General features: G+C 41.5%; 1 protein-coding gene across 1 annotated transcript in view; it reads right to left on the bottom strand.

Moving 5' to 3' along the window:
• The window catches only part of MRPS27 (mitochondrial ribosomal protein S27), a 70867-nt gene that overhangs the window by 7412 nt on the left and 36292 nt on the right, over positions 1–27163 (bottom strand). The window contains exons 5-9 of the mRNA XM_019532279.1: positions 9371–9485; positions 8359–8437; positions 6846–6961; positions 4330–4432; positions 2672–2814 (exon numbers count right to left, since the gene is read on the bottom strand). Coding sequence (XP_019387824.1) covers positions 2672–2814; positions 4330–4432; positions 6846–6961; positions 8359–8437; positions 9371–9485 — 556 coding nt within the window. The remainder of the gene's footprint in view (positions 1–2671; positions 2815–4329; positions 4433–6845; positions 6962–8358; positions 8438–9370; positions 9486–27163) is intronic.

The following is a 27163-nucleotide window of genomic DNA, read 5'->3' as shown; positions in this document are numbered from 1 at the left end:
TAAGCCTCTGAAAGGCTTGCTCCAGAGAGACCCAGGACACTGCAAGGAAAAGTTTTACAGCACCAGGTTGCAAGCACTGGAGTCAGTGGAAGATCAGCTCTTCACTTCAATCATAAGCTTCAGTGGTAGCAGGACTTGCCCGGGTGTCTGAGCTAGTCAAGTACTATTAGTCACTCTAATCATGTACATATTTTTATATCTAAAGGGATTTTCAATAGTAAGCTCTTGGTGAACCTTGAAATGAAATGCATCAGATAGATCCTCAGCTGATGCAAGTCAATGTAGCTCAATTAGTTTTCAGCTAGTTAAAAATAAGGCCTAATGTTTTGATTTATACTATCATAATTACAGTCATTTGGAGAGAGGCATTTTGTTAATTCTACACCATGCCAACTGATTTTTCATATTTGCTGACTTAAACCCAATCCCCCATTTCCTATCCTCAACCCACATGCACGCACTTTCTAATTTACCCTGGTAACTGAGAGCAGAATCAGGTCAACAAGACCCTCTTTTGCAGAAATTAAGATGTTTCATATACAAATACCTCATGAACTTTACTTGTTTAGCCCTGCTAGGCACTAATTCCAGGTCTGGGGACAAGTGTCTCCTTAACGTGACTATGGTGTCTGATCAGCACCAACCTCATTTTCTACAAGTTTGACCAGAAAACTGAAAATGCACTTTAGACTTCATAAAAACCACAGGGTAGAATTCTGAAAAGCAAAGAAGTGACCTAAGTTCTTAGGTCGAACTTTTTTCAGAATTGTACTCATCCCTCTGATGGTTCAGTCAGTGAAGTCTCATTCAGTAAAGTACCTCTCTCATTCAGTAAAGTCAGCAGTGAAAGAATACTGCCAGGCCTTGACCACAATCACGGCATCCTATGAAGATAAATATAAACCTGAAGTGACCAGATCAGATCTGCTGCTCCATAATGAACACAACAGCTGGTTTCAACCATGCAGTCAATGGCCCTGAACAGACTGAATAGTTGCTTCCTTCCTATATATACACAACTGTTAGAGATACAAGAGGTGGGGGAGGCAGGACAGGAACTTGACTAGCTGTCAGGACCTGGCCCAAACCCCAAGCTGGGCACCAGCTTGGTCTTCCATCAGGCCACAGGTCATGGACAATGGTGGAGTAACAGGGAACCATGCCCCACTGGGAAAAGGCCGCCTACTGCTGGCCCTGGGCTCCCAAATGCTAATTGGATCTTCCTACCTACTTTGCTATATAAGGTTTCCTGAGGAAGCTATCTGAACAACAAGGCTCTTGCTGCCCTTGGACTGTCCTGCTGTCTCCTTGCCCCTGTCTCCTGATTCCAGGTCTGACCACATGTTGCTGACCCTGCCTGGACATTGACCTCTGCATTTGCCTTGTGGCTTAGACTGTTTGGAACTTGGCTCTCGCAGACACCTGACCTAGCTTGCCCTGCAACCTTGCTTTGCCTGTTGTTTTGACTTTAATTTGGACTTTGACACAGCTATTCCTCAGCCCTCTGGCTACTGACTTACATTAGCCACTAGGCAGACTGCCCATGCCTTGATGTGTAATACAGGCTCTGCCTAGAGGGCACCTAGTAAAGGATAGGTCCCTTCCCCCTTTCTTAGCATAGCCATCCAGAAGAAGGTAGAAAGATAAGCTGACAACTGATACCCAATTAAATTTCCCTGCTTCTGTGCCCCAGCCCCAGGAACTAACTTTTACCAACTGGCAGAAGCTGAAGGTAGCATACTCCAGGCTCTTCCCTTCCTGGGCCAGGAGCCCTGAGAAAGGAAGCCTAAGAGTATGAACTGCTGGGTTGGTGGGTGCTGTGGAACCTCCCATGAGGGGGCTCCCTGGCAGGGGTGCTGCAAGTGGTTTGAAATCAGAGGCAATGTTTTTGCTCTAAGCATTGTTTGGCTCACTGAATTTCTTACAAGATGTTGGCCTTTGAGGCTGGATTCAGCTGGATATATGCTGCTTGTTGTAGGACAGTTGCCCAACTGGCAGCCCCCAAGAGGTTAAACTGCAGCCCCAGACTTCCGGCCTGAGTGCTGCTCCCTCTTGCTCTCTTTCTGCTGCTGCTGCTGGAGTTTCCAGGTTCCTCCTCCCTCCTGCCCCCCCTCAGCTTCCACTGCCTGCCCCTACCCTGGGGTAGAGTCGTAGGGCTCATGGGGCTGAGAGAGCCCATGGCGGGAGGGCTCCAAGGGACCTGGAAACCCTGTGTGTTGTACCTGGGCATGCAGGAGCTACGTGGTATGGTGGGGCTATACAGTGGTGCACTGTATAGCAGGAAGCCTGTGAAGCACATTGGGGGCCTATGTGATACCACCATGGGGCCTGTGAAGTATGACAAGGGATACTAGGGACCTCTGTGGTGTGGAGAAGGAGGGATCGTGTACTGTATTGTGGTGGGAGCCCCTGCAATGCAGAGGGTGGGGGTTGCTCCTGCAGTGGGTTGGGGCCTTTGCAGAGTAGCAGGAAAGGCTCATGTGGTGCAGCAGCAAGGAGAAGAGGGGCTCTCATGCAGTGACAGCCATGTGGTATGAAATCACCAGAAACCTGAAGATCAGTTAGCTGTGGCTCTGTTTTGCAGTTACCAAGTCCAGGATACTGGCTACATAGGGCCCTCAAGCCACATGCTGTGCAAAACTATTCCATCTTAATGCTCTTTTACACTTACTGCTTCTTTGCAGAGCTTTATCTCCTCTGAGAGCAAGGCCACTTTCTCCATCACTTGCAGAGCTCTGTTTAAGTATCCTGGTGTCCATATCAGTGGCATTTGATGGTACACAGCTCGCAGGCCTTTAGTTAACTCCACTTTCCCTGTAGTAAAATGACATTTTAAGGGTTTATACTTTATCACTTGAGGCCTCAGACAAGGGATGAGTCGGCTATTCTGTACAGAGCCATAAAGCAGGCCTGTGAGCCATGTAAGCAGTAATCTGCCTTTCAGATGGAGATGTTACAGGAGACATTAGACATTTGCAGGAGTGGCCTCCTGCATGCCCAGCAGACTCTTTGCTTTTGGGGCTGTTCCCAGAGTTTTCACTTATGAAGACTTCAGAAGCCACTCTAATTAAAATGCCCACAGTGTCACATATATTCAGCATCCCCATGCTTCAAAATGGCAGTGGGGGCGCTTGAACTAAAGCTCTAGCCCCTCTCCCCTTCACCCTGCAAAATGGCGACAGGGCACTTTGAACTAAAGCTCGTCAAATATTTGACGAGCTTTAGTTCAAAGTGCCCTGTCACCATTTTTCAGCACAGGGATGCTGATACACGTGACGCTCTGGGCATTTTAATTATCATGGTTCTCAAAGCAGCACTAATTTAAGTGCCTCGCAGAGCATGTCTATAAGTACCCTAAGCGTTCAGCTTAATTAGAATTAAGATTTTGACAAATGTAAACCATTAAAACCTACCCTGGGTTTTTCTTACACTGGGGAGGACGATTCAGGAAAAGTATAGTAATAAGTGCACAAAGCTTATGGACCATGGATAAATGTAAATAGTTAAAGTGCTCCAGGCAAGGCTGTGCCTGTAGACATCTTTCACTCTTGCAGAGTTCTGTTCCATTAGTGTTCCAAGATTGTAGGATATGTGACACAGCAGTAAACAGTTTGTGATCCACTGAATGTCGAAGCTACAGAATTGAGCACTTGCTCACAGACAACAGTGAAGTCCATTTTCTAAAAACAAGTTTCCCAGACAATCTATATGGCATTAACAAAGTCTGGATGTCAAGCAGAGAACAGACATTTCTAGTCTGTATTACTGTCTTTGGTCAACAGTAAACCATGAGTCTCATGGAATGTCAAATTAGTTTGCATTTTTTAACTCCTTTTTGATTGACTGCATTTTGTCTTACAGTCAGCTCAAATCAGAATCAGCATCCTCATTCTGCCACTACACATTTTACTTTGAAGTTACATTTTCAAAACATGTCTAGTTTGTATTACCTCTGATAGCTTTCTAACAGGAACTGTAACAGTGATGGAACAAATGGATAAAGCTTTCTGCGAAAACATGCTTTTACACAGAGGTAAATTGCAGTTTTGCAGTGGAGAGGGAAGAAGGCTCCATTCATTTTAACCATGTTCTCAGAATGATCAGAGTTAAAAAACTGCACAAAAAATATAAAATTGCCTAACACAGTATCTGGTACTACTTGATATACCTTGTGTGCCAATACAAGTAAGCCTTACTTTTTCTTTAGGCCTAGTATTACTGTGTGTAAATTACTGCATTTTATTTCTGCAAAGAAGTAATTTAATGAGACTCTTCATTAGTAAACTAATAAGGATAAAAGGAAAATTAGGTAAGGGTCTTACAACTTACCAATTAATGCATAGCCATAGAGCTGGGAGCTAAAACCCACAGTATTTTTCTGTTTTAGGCCTGTAAGCAGCAGGGATGCACCAAGGTTTCTTTCTTCTTCCCACTGTAAATGATTCATACTTAGTAAGTATTGTGTAGATCAACGATAAAATTGCAAACGTTAGCTAAATAATTAGCTCATACTAACCTTGTGTTTAAGGTAAAAAAGCATTAAACAAATCAACTGTACTACCTCTCCCCCACCCTGCTCGCCACCATCCCATTCACAGTGACAGCAGTAACCTATATTTAGAAAGATGCAGCTCTTCTTGAAACAGAGTGCGAGAGCAATTTCAGTGCCCCCAAACTGAATTTCAGTGAATCAGTATAAATCCACTGTAAACTGCTGTAACAGTTGATTTTACTAGCTAAGATTCTGCCCTCACATCCTGAAATTCCTACTATTTGCTTCAACTTAGTATAGCTGAAACTAAAATTTACCCAGATCTGTATACTGGTGCAGCCACTTTTGAAAAAAACCCAGCAGAAGTCCATGTGGGCAGGGAGTGATTCATAGGAGCAGAAAGGAACATGCATGACTCCAGCAACCACAATGAGAAGGGGTCACCAAGAGAATACAAAAACATAGGGAGAGGCACTAGGAGCTGCCCTTCTACAAAATCTATGCTACTAAGGGTATATTATGGAAACCCCCAATCACACACACCACTGTACTAAAAATGCTACTGCAAGTTCACAGTAAGCTGAAGATATGGACATCTTGTTAGATGAACTGCTCTGCATGAGTTTCCCTCGAGACCAAAGACCACTAGTGATGATAGGAGAGCAGGGTCAAATTAGTAAGTAAATTAAAACCATAAGAGTTGTTTGGTCTTGGGAAACATCCTGCATTACCCCCTCAGCAAAACAAAAACAAAGGAGGAGACTTCAAGAATTAACCCACTATCCGGTGTGGAACAGAGGATGAACAGATATCAGGCAAGCACTGCATTCATCAGCTAGGACGCTGAGGAAAACAGAGGTACAAAAGACTGGATTGAAGAGGCTCAAACTCTTTGGTGACTTGGCACTGCATGCTGGCAGCTTGCTTCTACCCTCACCTTTTAAATAGTATTAAACAAATTTAATAGCCTTAAGAGAGAGAGGGAGAGAGCGACATGCCAAAAGCATTCTGGTGTATAGGGTCTTTACAAGTCAGAAGGATTCAGCTTCCCAAATTAATGCATCATCAAGGGACCCACTCTCAAGCTCTGGCATTGGTGTATATGTACAACTGCTGGACAGTGTGTACAGCTGCATTTTAAACAAGTGTTTTTTGTGCACATTGCTTAGCACTTATGTCCACAACAAGAGTGTACAAAATTTGGGCGCAGGTGGTTTGCACATACACAACTAGAAGATAAAGTTTTCCTCCTGCTTTTCTGATTGAGCTTTTTCCTAAGCCACTGATCACGCAAACTGACTGGCTTCTACAAGGCGAATACTGCAAACAAGTTTTATGCAAAAAAAATCTGAAACTGCAATCCAATTGATTAAAACCTTATGGCATTTATGGGATACATTATGTTACCAAATACTTTTTGAAACAGGAATGTGTCCTCAAACACTTTTCTTATCAATAACAATGCACTGCTGAAGACCTATGCCAGACAAGATTACCAATAACCTTCCTGATGAGTACTGCAGATCACTGGCTGGGCTGTTCTGCAGTAATGCCACTTGCCAGGATTACAACTATCAGGTTGGCCTTGAACCTGGTGGTTATGAATAAGAAATCAAAACTGAGGCAGATTAGGGGTAAATGATTCACCTACTATGAAACATAAACAAAATGTGAGAACAAACAACTGAATCCAGTATTCTCCAAGTCCAACAGGTAGCAGAAATATTAATGAAAATGTTCACAACACTGGAACATCATTAGTCATTGCCAATGAAATATTCACATTTCTCCTTTTTATACTAGGAACACCATTATAAACCAGAGGCATAATAGGGAAGCTCCGTGCCCTGGGCAGTGGCAGCAGCAATAGCAGTGCAGCCAGTTGTCAGCAATGGAGGCAACTAGTTTTTTGCACTTGCCTGCCATGACCTTAATTACACTATTGTTAAAAACAATAACATGTATAAACAACCTTTAAATGCTCTCTGAGCAGTGTTTCCCATACTGTACTTCTTGGGTAAATTCTCTCAGCAGCTGTATTTTTACTTGCCAAGTGGCTTGGAGCCAAGCAAGATTCAATCCTTCAGACAAAAAAAGAAAACCCTGATCTGCAACTTCACAACTTTTAGTGCCTCCCTAGTTAATCTCTTGAACTTCCAGAAATACCCAGCTTCCCCTTTGGAGAAAAAGGAAAATATGGCTGTCCCTATCAGTTGTTATCATTTTCCCCATTTTGAAGAAATAAACTGAAGTGGGTGGTGGCTCACATCATTCTCTAGGTAAATTTTACTCAACCCAAACCCCAGCTGAGTATGCGGTAACCCATATAGTTTCAATGTGCAGCAAAGCTTACTGTATGTTCTGATTTGGTCGCCAGGTATTGGTATAAGGTGTAGAGAGAGAGAAGCTGTGTTGAGAGTTTATCGAAACTCTCCTGCAACATGATCTCTGTAACTACTGACATTGCATCTAGCAAGGAAACAAAAACAGTTAATGAGTAGATCTGATAGAGTAATTTAATATTAGCCCTTCTGCTCTTACTGAAAATGCTGATATAATTCCAGCTTACTTCAGTGGATGAAGCAACAGAGCCCTAATAAACTAATAAGAGGGTAGATTAAAAAAGCCTTCTCATTCTTAGACTAATTCTCTAGTACTAGTGCTCTGAGGCTACTCAAGTAGGATGCTGGGAAGAGGGAATGCAATACAGCAGCATCCAAGCAGTTCAGTGGAGCAGTTTAGGCTACCTGTGCTGATCACTCTGCAGTCTGGCCTTCTCCAAAGGTTATGGCCTCCAAAGGTTATGGCCCACTGCCATATGTGTTTCTTTTCCCTGCCTTTAAAAATGACTGTTTTAGCTCTGTGAAAGTACCTTGCACATAATACAAGACACTTGAATTAGGGCATGGCTACAGGAACAAGCGACTAATAAGTAAGCTAGGGTATGAATTTACAGCACATCAGCTACTCTGTGGTGACTTTTCAAGTGCATGGTCCTAGCCTGTATTGAATGCAGAGTAGTTTAACCCCCTGTTCTTGAGGGGTAAGGAACCTCATACTTGCTGGAGTGTAAGAGTATAAATAGTGTTAGTTACTACAGAGCTGACCTGCTGTAAGTTTATACCTAAGCTTACCTTAGCTTGTTCATAGGGCCCGTATGTTTAGTTTCAAGGCACCGAATATGATACGAAAGACACAGAAGACTGTCCACCCTCTCCACCAGAAGGATGGTGGGTAAAACAAAAGGCCCTGAGCATCTGATTCAAAGAAAAGACAAATGGTTGGCATGGGGAGGAATTCTGCCAGGGAGGACCTCACTTGGCCCAGCTGTTGCCAACCATTGGAATTCAGCAATTTTGTCCTCACTTTCAGAACTTTTATGCAAGCCTTCATTACTGGAGAAACTTGGCTGAAGTTGCAATCTAACACATGTTTTTCAGCAAACACCCTACGGCTTTGGGATTAAGCTGTCTGCAATACAGCTATTATTAAACAGACATTGTTTCCAGTCTCATCATAAATGCTCCCCACCCCCAATCCCACCAGAGAAGGCATCACTAGAATATACAGTCTGAGAGACAGCAATTCAGGTTGAGGTATTAAAATTAATCTGCTGCCCGCCATCCTGAAGTATTTCAAAGTTATAAGTAAAGACACAGGAAAATACAGAAACCAGATGTAAATATGTGGGGAAAGCAGAGGGAGGAGAGAAGAGGAGAGAAAAGAGGTATTTCCTGCTTCAGAGAAAATGTGGCTGAAAAGAATAATCAAATTCTGTATTTAATACACTTAAAAACTTTCTAATCAAAATACCACATCTTTTTAGAGCATATATTTGATGATGCACAACACATTTAGTTTCTTACCTTCATAATTCTTGTTCTTGATAAAATAATCCAATAATATATTGAAGGTGAAATTATCTGGGAAAATTCCATATTGTATCTGAAGAAGGGAGGAGAAATACAATATGAGAAACAGAACACAAATAGGATATTCTGTTACAAGTTGTGAAGGTGCTAGGGTGACTAAAGTAAGGCTGTCAAACTCATTTAGCCCTGTGAGCCAAATGAGTGATGTGGGACTGGTCCACAGGCTGGATAAACAGCACTACCCCGCCCCCCACATGCTGGATCCAGTATTTGAGGCATCTTCTCCAGATGGTCCACAGCTATGCCACATATGGTGCCTGCTCTGACTGGCCTGGGAGACTAGCCGGAGCAGGCATCGTATACAGCTTGGATCGGGATCGATCCAAGCAGGTGTCATGTGCACTGCAGTCCCACGCTATGTGGTGGGAAGGGGTAGGAATGGAAGAGGGGTATCCCAGACTGACCCTTGGTGGGTGCTGAATGCAGTATGGGTCGCAAAGCAGGCATCATATCTGATACACCTGGACTAGTGCATTTTGGACAATGCTATTAGACACAAAAAAGAACTAAGAGCTACAGCTGCAATCCTGCAGACAGTTAGATTCATGCTTAACTGTAAAGCATCTGTATAGTTGTAGGGTTGGGGTTCCTGTGCTTGGCATTCTTGGACGAGATGTCTCTCATCCACACTTGTGTGGCTTTTTAGTCGGTTTCTCTCCCCAGTCCCTTTCTCTACCCTTCAAGTTCTTCAGGATTAGTTAGGGACTGTATGTCTAGCACTTTGGACACTGCTGAATGTTAAAAATGAACAGTCAGCTTCAGCTGGGGAAAAGAAAAAAGCTCAAGCCCTGCTTTTAGTGAATGTTTTCAATTCAACTACTGTGTCCCAAGCCCAGAGTTCCATCCACAGGGTGATGGAGGCAATCCTTGCTGGTGATAGAGGCAATCTTTATTCATCTCATACTTCTGTCAGATGCATGCTTGGCTTATCTTTTGAATGCCTCACCTTATGTTTTAATGTGTACAAGGCTTTGTCCTGTGCACCATATTTAAAGCACTGCCTGATCCAGGTGTGGATGGTCCATTCTCTTAGGTACCAGCAATTTGGACTATGCCGAAACCTAAAGGAGGAAACAAACATGGCTTATGGAACAATCTCAAACGGCAATAATAATGTATTTCTCCCCAGAAGTGTCAGTTGCAAAGGGTGTAATTAAAAATGACAGACAGGATTAAGGACATAATTACCTTCTATCATTTCCCAAAGTGTACCTTTCAGTACTTTTGGCAATGAAGGTCCTATAGTATTTGCAAGCAATGTTTATTTGCTCCTCCAAAGAAAGCATCTAAACAGTCCTTGAGTCTTTGCAGAGGAATATAATTTTGTCAAATCATGAAAGAGAGAGGGAAGAACTGGAAGACCAAATTATTTATTTTTGAGTTCCACACGCCTAAATCTAATACCTCATCTTGTTTAACTCTGAAAATCTTAATTGCTTTCAGGATGATGATACTCATTTACTTCAATGGAAATCAGGTTAGAATCAGGCTCATGACATCTAGACATTAAATCTACAGTTAACAGTGAATTTTTCCCATGTTTATTTTGTTTAGGATAACTTTGAAAAAATTTCCGCTAGACCTAAACTCCTGCGCCAAGTGATAGCTCCAGGTAAAATCTATCAGCTTTTGAAAAAAAAGGTCAAGTAGGGTGTCTGTGCTGAAAGGTTTGGGAGGAGGGAGAGGGACAAGATTTATAATGGAACTGTTGCGACTGTAACTTTTAATTTGGGCACGAGAATTTAGGGAGGAAAAGTTATTTCCCAGTGCAAGATGATTGGTTTCCATTGCACCCCCACAAAAGAAGAAAATCCAAAAACATTGTTTGCAGCAAGGAAAGTGTCCATAGTAACTCCAACTTCCTAAACCTAGCAGTCAGCTTTGTGCTGCTTGCTGATCTATTTCATAATGGCTATCGGTCCATGACTGACAGCTACGGTTAGGGGATGATGAGAACCAGAAGTTTCAAGATAAAATGCTGTAAGTCTGTACATTCTGGGTTTGTTCTTATTCATTACGATTTGTTTGGAAAATAAGCTGCCAAAACCCTGCAGTATCTTACAGCAGGCACGGACTCTAAAATTAAACTAAAAGCCCCAAACAGAAGGATCTCTCTTGATCCTGGGCTAAATTTCACACCTACATGTCAAGAGAGATGCGCAGTCTTTCACATGGTAAACGATGTGCATCAAGGAAAGGCTTTGTCTAAAGTATAAAAGCTTCAATGCCTTCTGCTTCCTGCAGAAAACTGTGATGACTGAGTTGTGCTAATGTGCAGATGCTAGGAGCCTTGAGCCATGCTGCACCACCATTTAGTTGAGGGATTGGTTCTTCCATCTGAATGAGCATGCTTTCCAGAACATTTATCAGATTACTATAGCCACCAACCCTCTCATCTCCCCTCCTCCACCAATGAATTCCTGTGTATCATTTCCTATGGCTAAAGGCCAGGCAGATGACTCAACTTGAAAATGGGTGGAAAAGCATTCTGGGCTATAGAGTCTTTGCTGCTGTTAGAGACTGGAGTGCCAAAAGCGGAAGTTTTGAAATGTACATTACTAAATAAACCCTAAATGTACCGGTTCTTATATGGCAGATGAGATCTCTCATTTTCAATAAGAATACTAAAAAACAAACCCACACTTAAAATATCAATATAAATGCCCCTTCTGTTGGTTTAATTGCTTTGTGAACCCCTTCCTCTGGAATTTTGATAGTGGGAACAGTAAGAACTTCTATTTATTTTCATTTAAGTCTTGTTATGCCAATGCTTACAGGAAGCATCAATTACAGGCATTTGGATTTAATCATATTTAATGAAACAATTATCTAATTGCTACAGACTGTTTCACCAGCCATTTCAAAGGGGTTGGAGTACAGTATACCCAGTGATAAAGCTGCTAGAATCTTTCAAAGTTGCTTTATTTTAGCAGTCAATGCTCAGTGCGGGGCTACTTGCTCCCTTGTCACTGGGTGTTGTGGAGCCACTGGCTGAGCACACTGCGCCCTAGCCAGCTGCTCCGGGCAGGGGTTCCACATGCCTCAGTGTGGGGGCTCTGCAGCTGAGGCACACGGAGACTGGGCAGCAGCCAGCCCACAGCTGCTTGGCATTACTGTCTCCAGGCACCCTGAGGAAATCCCAGTAGCTAACTTTACCCCCACACTGCACCATGCAGAGTTTAGTGTGCGATCCGTGTGGCTTGAAGGACCACAAACTGTACATGTCTGCACATTTGGATGTGTCTTGATACCTTTTGGGTCTCTAGCATCTTTTCCAACAGGGCAGGGAGAGAGGATGGAAGCAAGCACTGAAAAATTAGTGGATTTGAACAATTCTCTTTAAACAGAACTGTAGCTGTCGTCCAAGACATACCAGAGACAGAAACCTCTGTGATCTCTCTTTGCATAGCAAGAGTGCTGCTGCTGATTGAATTCAAACTCAGTTAAATTAAACAGTAAAGGCCTTTAGATGGCAATATACTGTTGCCTAAAACAAGTGTGAAATCTCTTGTTAATGCAAGCTTCTGAAATCATATACCTCCTAGACTTTTGTTGGACATGTCAAAGATGACCGAAAAACACTGACTAGTGTTTGGGGGGCTAATATAGTGCTCTTATTTGTGTGAACAACAACTAGCGTGTTATGGGCACTACCAGAATGCAAAAATGGATTTATATTCCACAGAGCCTGGGAAGCTCACTGTACTAGGTGCTGTACAAACAGAACATAGAAAGAAGGTCTTACCCCAAAGAGCTTATAATCAGAATAATAAATCATTATAGGATAGTTGGGCATGGAGGGGAAAACAACTGTGCCAAAATGGCTAGCTTTTTCACCCATCCCCCAAAGTGTGCTTGCTTGTGTGTGTGTGTACATACATGTAGAGACTCCCTTTGGCATCATGTATTCCCATTTATCCATAATGCAGGAGGGGAACTGGCAAAGAAAGGACAAGATCCATTCTATCAACTTTAACTCCGACTGCTTACACAGACTCTGTTTTCACACTGTATCAACAGAAGCCCATTGAGTTTCAGTTTTCATGCCTAACCTTGATGAAATGCCCAAATGTTGCAGCAGCCACTTCCTTTGAAATGGAAGGAGGCAGGGGGAAATGCTGGTCACTCTGACGACCATTAGCACCTCCCTCCTTCTTTCTCACTGAAACACATAACAGGGTATAATTAGGCAGTGCAACATTTCAGGGACAGACGAAAAGAAAGAAAGAGGCTAAAGCTGCAGAAAGCAGGTTACAGCAAATCAGAGGATTCATATAGAATTAAATTAGGGAAGCTTCTAGTAATCTTTATACAGTCAATGGAAAGACTAGGAAATAATCTTGCAGATGCCTGCTCCTGGGATTCATTCCTTTGAGAGCTAATAACCCCAAAGAAACATCAGATTCTTCTAAGAGGTGTACTCGGTTGCCGTGTTGGTCTGAGACAAAAAGACATACAAAAAAACTAGAACTCTTGGTTCCAAAATGATACCTTTTATTAGACCAAGTGGAAATGGCAGGACAATTTTCTTGCCATTTTCCAGTTGGTCTAATAAAAGGTATCATTTTGGGAACCAAGAGTTCTAGTTTTTTTGTATGCCAGATTCTTATAACACACTCAGAAAAAACAAGGGGAAGAATCTGTAACAGTATTAATGTAGCTCATTGTTGATGCCCTTTAATGCTAACAGCTGAGAAATCAATATGGTGAGCCTCAGAGCCACTGAACTAAGAATCTCTCTCCCTACAGGAAACTAGGAAAGAATGCCTTTGAGAGGGGTAGTCAGTGAACTAGAGAGGTCACTGTAAGACTAACATTGCAGAATGCAATAATATTTTAACACAACTACCAGTGGTAGAATTTTTTGTTTTTCTAGTTTGGGGAGTTGCTCAAATAATCAACCCCAGGAGTACAATTTAATCAAATTACTACTTCATTCTTGCAAAACGTACATTATGGCATCTTGGAGTTGAAAGCTAGGATGTAGTATACATACTTGGCACAACTGAAATGACTTCAGCTGAGTGACTGTATGCTGACACAAATAAAACTCTGCATATCAAACTGAGAACATATTCCTAATTTCCTAACTTTCTGTATCAAGGCCTTGTCTGTCATTTACAGTAACATGGAAATGTCTGATTTATTTAGAAGACTTTGAGTGACAGTGCAGTCCATCAGATGCTGAAAAATCATTAAGGGACTTTTTTTGTGCTCAGAACTACAGGCAGTATGTTTTATACTGACTTTTGAGCTCTGCAAAAAAACAGCTGAGTAGCTTCTCTGTTTAAAAAAAACAATTTTTGAAATTTGTCTGGTGCCACCAAGTGGCAAAATTGTTTTACCACATTTCATACAACTTTTCTCAGGCAAAATATTACAATAACTTTGGAGCAAATAACAGAATGCTAAAGATGACAGCATAGTATTCATGAGAGTGTGGGTTTTTTTGTGGAGTTTTTTTGACTGTCACATGTCAGAAAAATTGCATAAGCAAAAGCTAGATCATGGAACTGTACAGACTAAAGAAAGAAAGGATCTTTTCAATTGCTTAGTCCTTTTCTTCCCCTAAATATGGTTGCTCCCTAAATTACAGTTTTAATTCTTGGAGGTAATAGTGAAGCTCTCACACCCAACTAGACAGCATGGCTAGGGACTTCCCACATACAAATCCCTTAATTTCAGTTGCCCATCTGTAAAATGGGAATAACTGCTTCTTTTCCTAAGTAGCTCTTCAGGACAGAGGCTAACTGACTGTTGTGATGTGGAAGCACCATGTCTAAGACAACGTGGTCCCTAAGTGCTAACATAATTATTACTTAAGAAGTCGTCTCTAGAATTCCACTTGAATTTTTCCCTTGCAATACTGTTCTACTACTCCTTTATCAATTTTTATTCCCCTAAACAATTCCATTTTTTCTTGGCAATGATGTTTTGCATATATTTTAAAGATACCTGTCATTCTTCTCACTGTGATGAGGGGCAAAATAGAGTATTTACAATACAAGGAATATGTATACAGTATAACCTCATGAATCTGACATGCTCGGGACCAAACACCTGCCAGAAATGTGAAAATTCTGGATTTTTGAAACCGGAGCAGCTGCTGGTCCCAGAGCAGTGACTGCACATGGAGTGGCGGCGTGGGGTGGTGGATGGTGGTGGCAAGCACCACGTGCAAGCTTCCCCCTCCGTTGCTCTGGGACTGGCTGCTGCTGCTCCCCAGTGGAGTGTAGTTTTAAAAATTGCCAGATTTTCAATAATTCTAGATTTCTGATATCTGTATTTATGAGGTTATACTGTATATACAATGCATTCCTTCATCATAGTTTCTGACTCTGACTAACCACTTATCTATTTAACGCATTTTAACTTTACTCATGATATTCAAATTGCCATATACCATTAAGCTAGTAGGAGCCACTCCAGGCAAGGGATAAAACTTATAATGATATAGCGGTGGAGAGCACAGTGAAAGTCTTCCATTTATATTTTTAGGTGTCTTTTTAGTTCTCTACAACCAGACTGGCTCTGGACACTCGGGTATATTAATTGAGGAAACAGTACAGAACAAAGTTCTCTTTACCCACTTCAGGTTCTAAAAGGTTTTTATGCTGAATGGAAAGAAAATTGACAATCTGAAAAATGACTTCAGTTTCCAAGAAATGTCTCTAAGTGCCAGGAAGAAGCTGCCTCTGTGGAAGGAATCCAAAGCCACTCCACTTCCTAAATGCAGGTTATAAAAAGATGCAAAGCACTTGGTAATACCATGGTTTTTCTTCCCAAACACATTTTTTAAGCTACAATGCATAATGATCAAACAGATTCCAGGCAGGCTTAGCTTGGAAACTAGAAGGCAAAGGAAAACGTCATCTAAGAGTCTCCTTTGTTTGTCAATTCAAGCTGTAGGCATTGGGAGAAATCCTCTGCATTCTAAATGGAACCGAGGGCATTGATCATATGTCAGTGTCAAAGACACCTGCTCTGAAAAACCTTTGCTGCTTGAGTCTCCTTTTAAACACAGTTAATGAAAGAAGCTTCTGTTTTCTCTCTCCTTCACCTAAATCTGTGCACATGTGTCTGTCTGGATGCATGTGTATCTATTTAAAATTTTTTCACATGCAGTACACAATGTTGTCAGAGCAGTCAAGCACGAAATATACAAGTCCTATATTAACTGTGATTCTCTAAATCTGGGTGGGAGTTGAGGGAACAATTTTTTCCTTTTATAGCAAAATAAAACATTCTACCAAGATTTAGGTAGAATACTGTTTCCACATTGTATGACAATTCAATTACCAAGAGCAACAATAGAAACAGTTACAAAAATAAATTCACAATCTCACTGTGCTCTCACATAAGAAAGGCAACGGAGAAAAGCTCATTCTTCCCCCACGCTATTGCCTGAAAAAGGCCATACATTTTTAAGTTATCGCACTTAATATGTATTTATCTGATTTCTCTGATAAAGGATTCTAAACTTGCAATCCTTTTTCCTGTGAAATATTTTTAAATGAGCCTTGGTATCCAAGCATTTATTATACTCAGTACCTCATTGTTTGGACACCAGTCACGTTTTTTCTTCAAGTAAATAAATCTTACTCCTATAACACATGCCATTTTAGAACCTCCAAAAGGTATAAATGCACTGATGACTTTAGCTTCAAAGCAAGTCTTCTGGGCAAAAGTAAATTGTCTCTGTGCCTTAGTTAATCCACCTATAAAAACACCCTGATAAAATCAGCCACCATGTTTGTTAAGAGTTGGAATAAAAATCAGAAGTCAAAATCTTGACACCAGCTTTCACCATTTAACCATACTTGACAACCCCTTACCCCACCCCTCCAGTCATTCGTTGTTTTGTGTTTCTGTCCAACCCAAAGCTTTTTGTTTTCTAATCTGGACATGCAGCAGTAATCACATTTGGTAAAACAACAAGACACCATTTTGCTTAGAAAGCACTTGGGAGAAGTACATATTGCACTGTTTAGGAAGAGGGTAAATATACATTGATTTGAACAAGAGTGTGGTAAAAACTCTCCAAATACTATAAGAAATAGTATTTACTGTCCAGTAATATCAAAATAGCTACCATGTTGCTCAATCCTATTTTGTTGCATAAAAAGAGTATCACTGAAAGGTCTCTGTCCAAAATTGACTCTATCACTGAAGGGCAATTAAGCCATATGTCGGCTAGGATCAGATCCATCCATTAGTGACCTACCTAGTACATCTGACAGACACTTATTTGAATTGTCTTACAAATGACTGACGAGCTGAATTTTGATACAAGAAGCATTTATGCCTAATGTTGATAATCTCTAGCATTTTGTCATTTCAAATGCTTATCTTTCTTGCAATGGATTTAATGCACCCATCTGAACAAAACACAAAAGAGGAAAATAGGATTGTCAGACAGTTGCAAAACACTAGATAAATGTTGCTAATTTCATAACAATATCTGAATGAAGAGGCAGTTTACAGAAACAAAGGAAATGCTGTATTCCATATAAATGCACAGAAAAATAGTAACAGGGACAAATCTGGAGCTTAGTGGGATTTGTGGATCCAAAACGTGTGCTATGTATTTGCCAATTTTTAATGACAGTGACCATTAACTGAACAGGAGCAGAATGGCTCCACTAACCTGTAACTAGCTGTAGCAAATGGACTTTCTTGCACAACCCAAAGCCCCTGCAGAACCATTCATAAACAACAGCAAGAGGGGTGAGGAGAGGGGTCCCTGGAGAGCAGAGGACATGATCAGCCAAAGTATCATGTGCTTGGACTGAGATTCTGTAGCTTTTATACCCTCCAGACTTGTAACTGAAGTGGGAGAGTAAATGGACAGATAGGGAGAAAACAAAACAAATTCAGTGGACAGCATGCACAAAGCATCCCCCACCTCATGGTTGGATACGCCCTCAGTCCCTGGGAACTCCCAGCCCAACACCCTGTCCTGTTTCTGCCGCTTCTCCAAAATCTTGTATTGGTTGTATATATTCAAAACACTGGAACAACACACCTCGGAAGAGTCCCAACAGACAGCAACAAAGTTCACTTCTCAAAACTACATTCCCAGCTTGATTTAGACCATCCTCCTATGCATGGGCATCTTTCATATCGTGGCCTCAGTCAAAAGCTATGTCTAACTAGACGTTAAAGGTTTTAAGGAGCTTTCAACACAGTTCAAACTGGTCAGATAAAAGCTCCTAGCTCCATCTGCTAGACAGTTCATGTATCATTTAGGATTCTTTGAGAGAGAGAAGCGCTGTTGAATGCTGCTTTTAAACTGGGGAGACATGTCTGGTTTAGTTTCTGACAGAATACAAGCAAGTTATTACATCAGAATTTAAGTTGTATTTAAAATGTGAACTGACAAACATTTTGCTAGGGTTTTTCTTTTTTTGCTATTAGTATCAGGATGGAAAGATGTGGTACAGTTCACTACTGTTACTTAGGGCTACATTGCTGATAAAAGAAAGAGAATGAACAAGTGCTTTAATACAGTGTCCCTATTTTTCATCCTCTTCCTTGGATGAATAGAGTGTCTGATTACCCATCACCCCCTACCTCCGTCAGTCCTGATGGAAAAGGAATGGGGGAGGGGAAGAGAGGGAGGGATCGAAATTTCTTGTCACAGATGTAAAGAACCTATACTAGAAGCACTGATATTCCTTTGGGGTGTAGCAGTTAAGAAACCAGATGGAAACGCCTTAATACTAAAAACTCCTGTAAATACTGACAGTAAAAGATGTAGCTTCTGGGATGCCTGCCTTTTAAAAATATTTCTGGGCTTTACAGTTGAAAATGCCTGGATTTGAATACAAATGCCATTAATAATCTAGTGTTAGAATGCAAAGTATGCTAGGCTCAGGAAAACATGGGGAAAGATGGGGTGAGCTGTTGCTATAGTGACTCTGATAAGATATTCTCTAGTGCTTTCCCAAGTCCCCATGCAACCACAATAAAGTCTAATTTAAAAGCAACACTTGCATTAATTAATTAATTTGGGCAGGGGGCTGGACTCGATCTCCCGAGGTCCCTTCCAGCCCTAATGTCTATGAAATCTATGAAATATCTTCTCTTGGTATTCTGGCACGAAAATATATATTTTAAAAACTATGAAGTGCAGATTTCTTGCGTTGGTAAGGATTTCAAATTTCAGCAAAATCAGTGCATGTCAGGCTAAAACTTGTGTTTGTTAAGGTTTAATCAATTCTGTGGAACTGTTACTTATCTGCATCACATTGAAAATTAGCACAAAGGCCGTAAAACTGCAGAAAATAAGTAAAATGCTTCTTTAATCTGCCTTTTTAGTCATTCAGCTGTTATGGATGTCTGTTGCCATTTTGACTGATTCTCCATCTGTCTCAATCTTGGCACACAAGTATCAGCCATATGATTTTTTTTAAATGAGTAAACATGTTGGTGAAAAGTGCTTATACTTCTTTTACTGCAGCTATTAACACCTTATCTGGGCTCTTTACATGCTTTCAGAAAGAAAGGGAAGAATCTTTGCAGTACTTGTCAAGAAATTAATTCCCACTACCTAGTAAGTGCACCCTGAAAGTTGTTTTTATGTGTGTAAAGGGTAGTAAAAAAGTACATCATTTCAAGTGCCATTTTACAGCTAGCAATTGGTTATGATTAGTTGATTTTTAGGGAATGAAGGATTGCCAGAGTTTACTGCTTTGAGATTAATTGGGTACAGAGATTCTGAAAATGCTCAAAGGACTTAGGTGTTTTTAGAGAATCCTACCCAAAGCTAAGGGTTTAATATTAATTCTAAAATGTTCAATATTCTAACATTCTTGAAATCACAGCAAACAAAACTTTTCACATTTTGATAGCATTCATACTGTTACAGAACATAGCTTATGTATTACTATTATTTCAAGCAAACAAACTTGGCAATAATAAACAAAAATATATTCATTTTATTTTTAACTACTCATCTGCTCAGATATACCTGGCAGTGTGTCAGCCAAGAGGCTACTACCCTCAGCAGCTTGAAAAGTTTTACTCATTTTCATCTTACAGACTATTTTCACAAGTGAAACACTTTTTGTTATAACAAAAGCTGCTTTTTGTAGTAGGAGCCAAGATAGAAACTGCATGAAGAATTAAATTTTGCTTGCCATTGCCCAGGTTCACTCCTGATATACTGCACTTGGAACTTAAACTTCTCCTTTTTAAAGGGCTGTATAAATATTAATCAATAAATGCCAGTGGGGCATAACAATTTACACCAGATCAGGACCACCAGGAAAAACCCACGTGGTATTGTTACACAAAATGTGCATTCTGCGCATCATTAGTCAAAACCAGATAGAGAGGTAGAAAGACAAAAGTTTTTTTTAAGCAGACAAGACCATTAAGTGATTTCTGTAATGCCAGAGGTAACATGTTTCAGAGCTGGTACTAAAACCTACGGGTTTCTGGCTTCTAGTTCCAGGAACCTGTCTGTGCTCAGACCATTTGATCAGGCCTTTCAGTTTACAGTCAACATAATATTTCATGGGTGCACATAAAAGTAAAATGTTGCTAACAAATACCATGTTCCTGGAATGATTTTCTATTTTAAGTGTGGAAAAAACCCAAATGCACATCACTATTTTTTAACAGTTCACTAACACTGACTTTTAAAGGTGTCTAATGTGCCAACTAAATTTTGTCTGAGGATGAGTATCTAATACCATTTTGTGGAAGATACAGTTCACTAAATCAGCCTTCACCTAATTAATTTTCTCTTGTAACAGACATATTGCATATTCTGCTTATTCTACTCAATTACCCAATACTTTATATAATTTCTGTCTTGCATAAAACTACTATAAAAATCAGTTGTTTCAACCCTGACACACTTCAGTATCATAGCTGTCAAACTGAATTACATTGATTATACACCAATGTCTTTTTGTAGCTTCTGTACCACAGCCTGAATTAGAGACAGAGCTGAGACCAAGCCATTTATCTTGTACAGTTATTTACTTTTAAGTCAGATGCACACTAAGCAAAAAAATTCAAGCTAGATCATGCTATAAGAACACAGCTTTTGAGCAGACCTTGGCAGACTAGTTAAGTGTGGCAAAGCATAAACATTATCCTGCCAAGATTTTGGAGTCCTGCACTTGCACAAACCAGGTTCTGCATTGAAAAACGCACTTTATTCATTCAGTTCAACGTATATACCTTTTCTGTTTAAACCAAAAATTAGTGATGTGATGTGCCATTTCGTACCCCAGCTGAACAGCTCAGAGAGGCCCTACAGCAAGTGCACAAGTCTGATGAATGCTGCTATTGGGCAGTCCACATTAAATCAGTGGTATGTATCAACACTACAAGTCATGACTAAATTATAAACATTTTATGATGTATACTAAATGGTACATTCCATAACACAGTCCAGGTCATATTATACCATAACTGATGAAAATCAGGACCCCAAAACAGTGTTTCTTATACTGCCTTCTTTTGCCATTTCTGTTAATAACATCACCATACCTTTTTCAGTGCTTTAAATCTTTTGACACCTCCCTTTCATTTGCTCCGTAGTCCCAGGGCTGGATTCAAATCCTGCTAGTTTTTTCTTCATGGAGGTTTGAAAAATCCACCCTTTCTTTTCTCTTATGACTATGAGAAACCTGACATATTCCATTGTTGTCCTGCTTAATTACTATAAAACCACCTTGTCTGGCCTCCCCAGCATCCACACTGCTAGCCTCCAGCCAGTCCACTCAGAATGTAGCTGCTGATCGTATCCCACAGCGATCTGAACTCCTTAACTCACTTTGAATCTCTCTACTAAACTTCCCCTTTAGCTTGGTGTCAACTTTAAATTTTTGCCTTTGCCTTCAAGGTCCTGAATAACATTGCCATTCTTGACTTATGCAGCCTTATCTCTTGCCACCTTCTCTCCTATCAGCTCTGTTCTACCAAAGGTAATAGACTTAACACTCCTCTAATCCAGCTTTCCCAAGAGCACTTTTGGGTTTTTTTTCTTTTCTGACTTCTACATGCAAAGATACCAACTTCTACATGCAAGACACCTTTTTGAAGCCTGCTAAACCACTACCTTCTATTTAATCCTTCTTAAAATTCCTCCTTCTGTAGTGCCTAAAGCAAGCAAGTCAATAATATAAATCTTCGTCTTTATTAAAAACTACTGACCAAGCCACAAATAATGTATAAAAGTCACAGCAAATGAATGATCTTGTGGAAATTCATCTTTTCTCACTCTCCTAGCCCCCTTCTCTTTGTGGCTTGTCCTCCATTTTTTGTGTATCATGTCTAACACAGAGGGTGCAGACAGAAACGCAGCTCTCAACTGGAACTCAGAACATGTTCTGCAAAGCAGTCCGAGTTACAGCATTACCCCCGGACCAAACAGAAGTTCAGTGTTGGTTCCAGGGGGAGGCAAATCTAGCTGGGACTGGGAGCCTACAGCCAGGCTCCCACAGCAACGGCTACTGCTCTCTGCCAGTGCTTGTTGTTTTCAGAATGGGAGGGAGGAAAGGCAGCAGGGGGAGCTTGTTCTTGGGGCCCCCCTACCAGTGTTAAAGGGTGGGACGTGTGAATTGGAGCTCCCCAGCTTATTGCAGCCACCTTAGGGGGCTGAAAAACCCCCAGACTGAACTTCCTCCACTCTCTTTCCATTCTGAAAAAAGTGACAGGCTGGTATGCAGCGCAGACATAAGTTACAGAAGATACTACATTTTGAAATATCTTCAGATGATACCTCCTGCAATGAGGGGTCACCTGACTGGCCATTTTTGAAGCTGTCTACAGCTGTGCACTTGTTTGGTCACAGCTATAAACTGCTTTCAGTGGCCAGATCAGGCAAAAATTGTCACTTCTGTCTGTGCAGACAGTCGGCTCTGAGAGACAAAGCACTCTTCTGTGCAGCAGCTGCCACATAGTTTGGTGCTAATAGGTGATATATCTAGTGCAGCTAATTAAGGATTCAACCATAGTACCGTTGATCTTTCCTTAGACTGTTATTCAGTAACAAAAACCCTGCATTCAGCAAAACTTTTTTTTTTTTTTTTTTTTTTTTTTTAATACAAAAGCATTCAAAATAAGTTTTCTAGTCTCAAGATTTCCCTGACTTCTGTGCACCAAACCTTTCCTTATGCTCTCTGAGGTCAAGACTGGTCTCTTATTTCTATCCTGTACTAAATCCAAGCACTGTGAATGCTAAATAAGTCATATAAAATCATGATAAAACTCGTTCAAGGGTTTTGCCAGGCTTGAAACTGGTCAGGGGAAAAAAAAAAAAAGGACTGACACCCACCTTGAAGTCATTGTTAAGTCATGACCAGGGATCCTGGTTTTCTCTGTTTAAAAAAACTGCAAATTCTCTGATTAACACACCTCCTACCCTAGAAATTCTCTGATTAAGAAACCCAAAATCTGTAATTAAAATGAAACACCACTACATATATAGGGATCAATTGAACACAGTGTTTTATTGATATATTTACAATTTTAAAGCAATTTGGAAGCCTACCAGTGCCTAAATCACTATAATAACAAATTCTAAATACCTATAAGTTTTGGTATTTGATACGGGATTTTTATCAAGGAAATTCAGAGCACTCCCTGCTCCCTTAGTTCACTGTGGTGTAGGTCCAGGCTCCTCACTCCCCACCCACAGTCCCCTGGGGCCTGCTGGTGCCCCTCACTTCCCACCCATAGACCCCCACCCTCTCAGCTGCCAGGGCTATAGGGCCAGGGATCCAGCTCTACAGCCCCCTACCCCCTGCGGCAGCCCCAACTGCTGCTTGTGGGAAGCAGCAACTGCTGGAACACAGAGCCTGGCTCCCCTCCCCCGAGGGCAACATGGCTGAAGCACAGCCTGTTGGGGGGGGGGGGGGGTGCAGCAGGCTGTCTACTGAGGACTCAGGGCTCCCTGCCCTGCTGCCCTCCCCCAGGGCCTCTGCAGGTGGGACCTGGTATGATGGGGCAGAGCAGGGCTCGGTGGGGAAGCTTGGCACCACCACGAGGAACCCTGTGCCATGCCCTGGCAAGGCACCCCCTGCCTGCCGGGCAGCAGCAAGGGGCACAACCCCATGCCCCCAATCCCATGGCTGCCAGGTGGGCAGGGGTGTTTTGCCAGGGCTTGCAGCAGCAGCACTGAGCTTCCCTGCCCAGCCCTGCCATGCTCGGCCCCACCCATTGGGTAGCAGGGCAGGTAGGCCGAGCCTGCAGGCAGCCTGCCCCTGCCTCACCACCTTGTGCACAGATCTGGGAGGCACGTGCCCCACCCCCGGGAGTGTGTGCACTGGTGGGGAGCCAGCTCCAACCCCCATGCCCTGGATGAGCCACCCATGGCTCTGTCCCACTCCCTGCCTTGCAATTGCACGTGGCCCCATGCCCCAAGCCCCATGCACTGCCTGGGCTGAGCAGCAGCCCCAGCCCTGCCCAAGTCCCCCCCATACTCCCTATGGGGGCCTCAATCCCCCCTCCTCCCACAGGAGACTCACCTGTGGGAGCTGCTGTCCACATGCAGGTAAGCATGACTTGACATGCATATGGCACCCCACCTGACCACCCTCCTCCCACTGTCCCCAGCCACTTGCAGGCTGGAACTCTACCAGCCTGCAGAGAGCTCGTTGCAAAAGTGGAAAATCTGTGTGTTTCTCCGTTAAAATGAAAAATCTGTGTTTTTCTCAGTTAAAAACAAAAATCCAGTTCTTCTCATGTTTTTGCGTGGGAAATAGAAAACCCAGATCCCTGGTCAGGGCTAATACAAGTCTATCTTCCTAACAGTGATAGGGGAGGGAAATCATACACTTTTGCTTTTACAGGTGCTACTTAATATTGCAGTTCTTTCACATCAAGCTTGGAACTTAATCTAAGCCCACCTATGCTCACACCAGCTCTGTGGTTAGTTTTAAAAATGTTGTTAAATCTTTTATTTAGGATTTAGGAAATTAAAGTATTGCATATACTAAGTGTTCAGGATTGCATTTACAAGCTGCATGCTTCTCATGAAAGTTAAATTATACTGTGAAGCTCAAAGCTCAGACAAATTACTTGAAAATATAAGGGAATATTTTATAGCTCTCTCTCTTTGCATGTGAAAAAGGAACACTGTCAAGGTTGGTAATCGGGAAAAATATGAACCACCTGTTGGCTTTGCAGTGCCTGAGGAGCATCTCCAAGTGATGCAAGTGCCTGCATGCAGCACTGTTCTTCCCTGCTGTGCTAGGTCACATCCACTCTTGTATTTGGGCAGTGAAATGACATTTACAAGCATCCAGCTCTCTGAAGCACCCAGAATATAAAATGCTTATAAATGTCAGGTTACCAACTGCATACAAGAACAGAGAAGACAGCCAGGAAAGGGAAGAGAAAGTGTTTGTTACCTGTGCACCTGATATTTTTGTGTGCAATTATGGCACCAATATATTTTCTAGATTTTTTTTTTTAATTCTTCCAGAGAATCATGGCTTTCAAATTTGGTTAGCCATATAAGATGAAATGATGGGCTTTACATTTTAGCCTGGATAAATGAAACCACTGGGGTGGGTATGACCACTGATTTTCATTTGACCACAAAGACAGGAGTTCTTTCTTTTAAAAGCAATATATAAACAATATGAGGATAAGATACAAATGGCCTAAAATTATAAGGGAAGTGTATCTTCCAAAGTGTCTGTATGATGTTCAAATACTATGCAGACACAGAACACAATGGGGACAATGCACAATGTCCCTGATTGGGGACAATGTGCATTGCCACAATAGACGTAATTAGAAAGGTGCAAGAAAAATACAAGAATTATGGTAAACTAAAAAACCAGAAGAATAATTATGTTTCTGTTATGAGGATTATCCGCTTTACACTTTTTTGAATAAAGAATGTTCGTGAAGGCTAAAGTTAAAAAGTGAATAGCTCAAAGTTGTAAATCCTTTTAGTTTTGATTAGTAGCAGAATACAAGGACCCCAATGGAGCAATCTCATCCACTACACTCTTGGCTGTTTTTGGCCATCTTATCCAATACAAAGCAACACAAAGCAGAACTGCAGGCCTAGTTAACTTGCATTTTCCCCTTCTATCTTCCTATATTCATAAATTGATATATCTGGAGCCAGAGGTAAAGCAGTTACAGCAGAGACACTATGATACCCAAGTTCTTTTCACAAAGCAGGTTTGTATGATTGCATCCTTCTTGCACATCTGGGCAGCCTCTGCACTTGCCTAGCCAGCTGGGAGACTGCTCCTCCATTATGTAGCTCCTCTCCAAACAGTGCCACAGATCACAAGTTTACAGAGCAGCCATTCTGCCAGGTTTTCTCTTCCTGACTGCATCTCCATTATAATACATAAAAATCAAAGGACAACAAATCAAAGGCTATGGGGTGCCATGCCTGGTAAGACTGTAAGGCCACATCATATTTTCCCCTTCATCTTGATCAATTTCACTCAGTGCAACCCAGGAGACCAAGCTTTGATATTTGCCAAAAAAGGAAAGAAAATCCTGAAGTCACTTTCTATATTGCTTATCCCAACACAGTTGAACAAAAACTGTCAATTAGAATGAAGTAGTTTTCCTTTCCCTTTTGTGAAAAGTTAATGAGAATAGTAGCAAAGCAAAGAAGAATAAATGTGACAGTTTAATGAGGATGATCAGGAAAAGTTGACTTTTGAGATTAAAGTAGGTTTTAAGAACCTCAAAAGAAGAGATTATTTACAAGGCCTGAACCTGCTTGTAAAACCAATGGCCAAAATCCAAATGCTTTCACATTTGCAGATAGGTAGATATATAGATAGAAAGAATATATAGACACACACTTTTTGCAGGAACAAAACCCAAAAATTCTATTCAGTTTTCAGAATGAAAAATGATAAGGAACATGCTTTCTGCATCTGTGTTTACAACTAAAAAAAACAGGTGATGCTATCAAATGCCTTTGGGAGTGCACTATTTACACACTTCCAAAGCAAACAATGGCCAAAGAAAGAAGTCATTGTTTAAATGCCCCCTGAAATTCTGGTACAAATCCTTACCTGCGATAAATAACATGACTCTTGACTTCAGCACAGTTGACTTAATCAACTGAGGATCTAGCACACCAAGGGCTAGATCCAGTAAAAGACTCGGGGATCTACCAGTTAAATGCTGTAAAGCCTTGTATGTTGGCACCTGGGCCCCCAGAATGGAATTCAAAACTCAAGGTTGAAGATCATATACAATGCAAAGGGTCTACTGGACACCTAGAATAAGCAATCCAAAAACCCACCAAGCTGAATGGAGAGCACCTAGACCTAGCCAATATAAAACACTAAGGCACAGGGGTGTGCCTTAACACCTAGCCCCTTTCTTAAGCTTAGATACCTGAGTCAGGGCTGAAGGCAGGCAGCTATGTCCATTCAGGATCTGGAACCCAGCGTTCTCTCAAAGGGGAGCCTACATCTGTTCTTTCAAAGAATGGAGCAGGGCTCATTATTTTCCTTCTAAAATACATCTGGAGGTGCTAGGGGTGTTCTAGTCATTACTCCCAAGATGCTTCCTGGGTTTTTTTTAATACCCTAACTTGTTTAAGTGGAAAATGCATAAACAGTAAGAGCAGAGCTACTGAGGCCCAGTTGCTTTTGTGCTCTTTCATTCTGGCCCCATCTTTTGCATTCCTTTCTGGACAGATTTCATAGATTTCATAGACATTAGGGCTGGAAGGGACCTCGGGAGATCATCGAGTCCAGCCCCCTGCCCAAAGGGCAGGAAGTCA

This window comes from Crocodylus porosus, unplaced genomic scaffold, assembly GCF_001723895.1.
Source record: "Crocodylus porosus isolate Cpor-Errol unplaced genomic scaffold, CroPor_comp1, whole genome shotgun sequence".
In the NCBI taxonomy this organism is placed as follows: Eukaryota; Metazoa; Chordata; order Crocodylia; family Crocodylidae; genus Crocodylus; species Crocodylus porosus.
The sequence above is the reverse complement of the archived record's forward strand: the minus strand, read 5'-3'. Positions and strand labels throughout refer to the sequence as shown.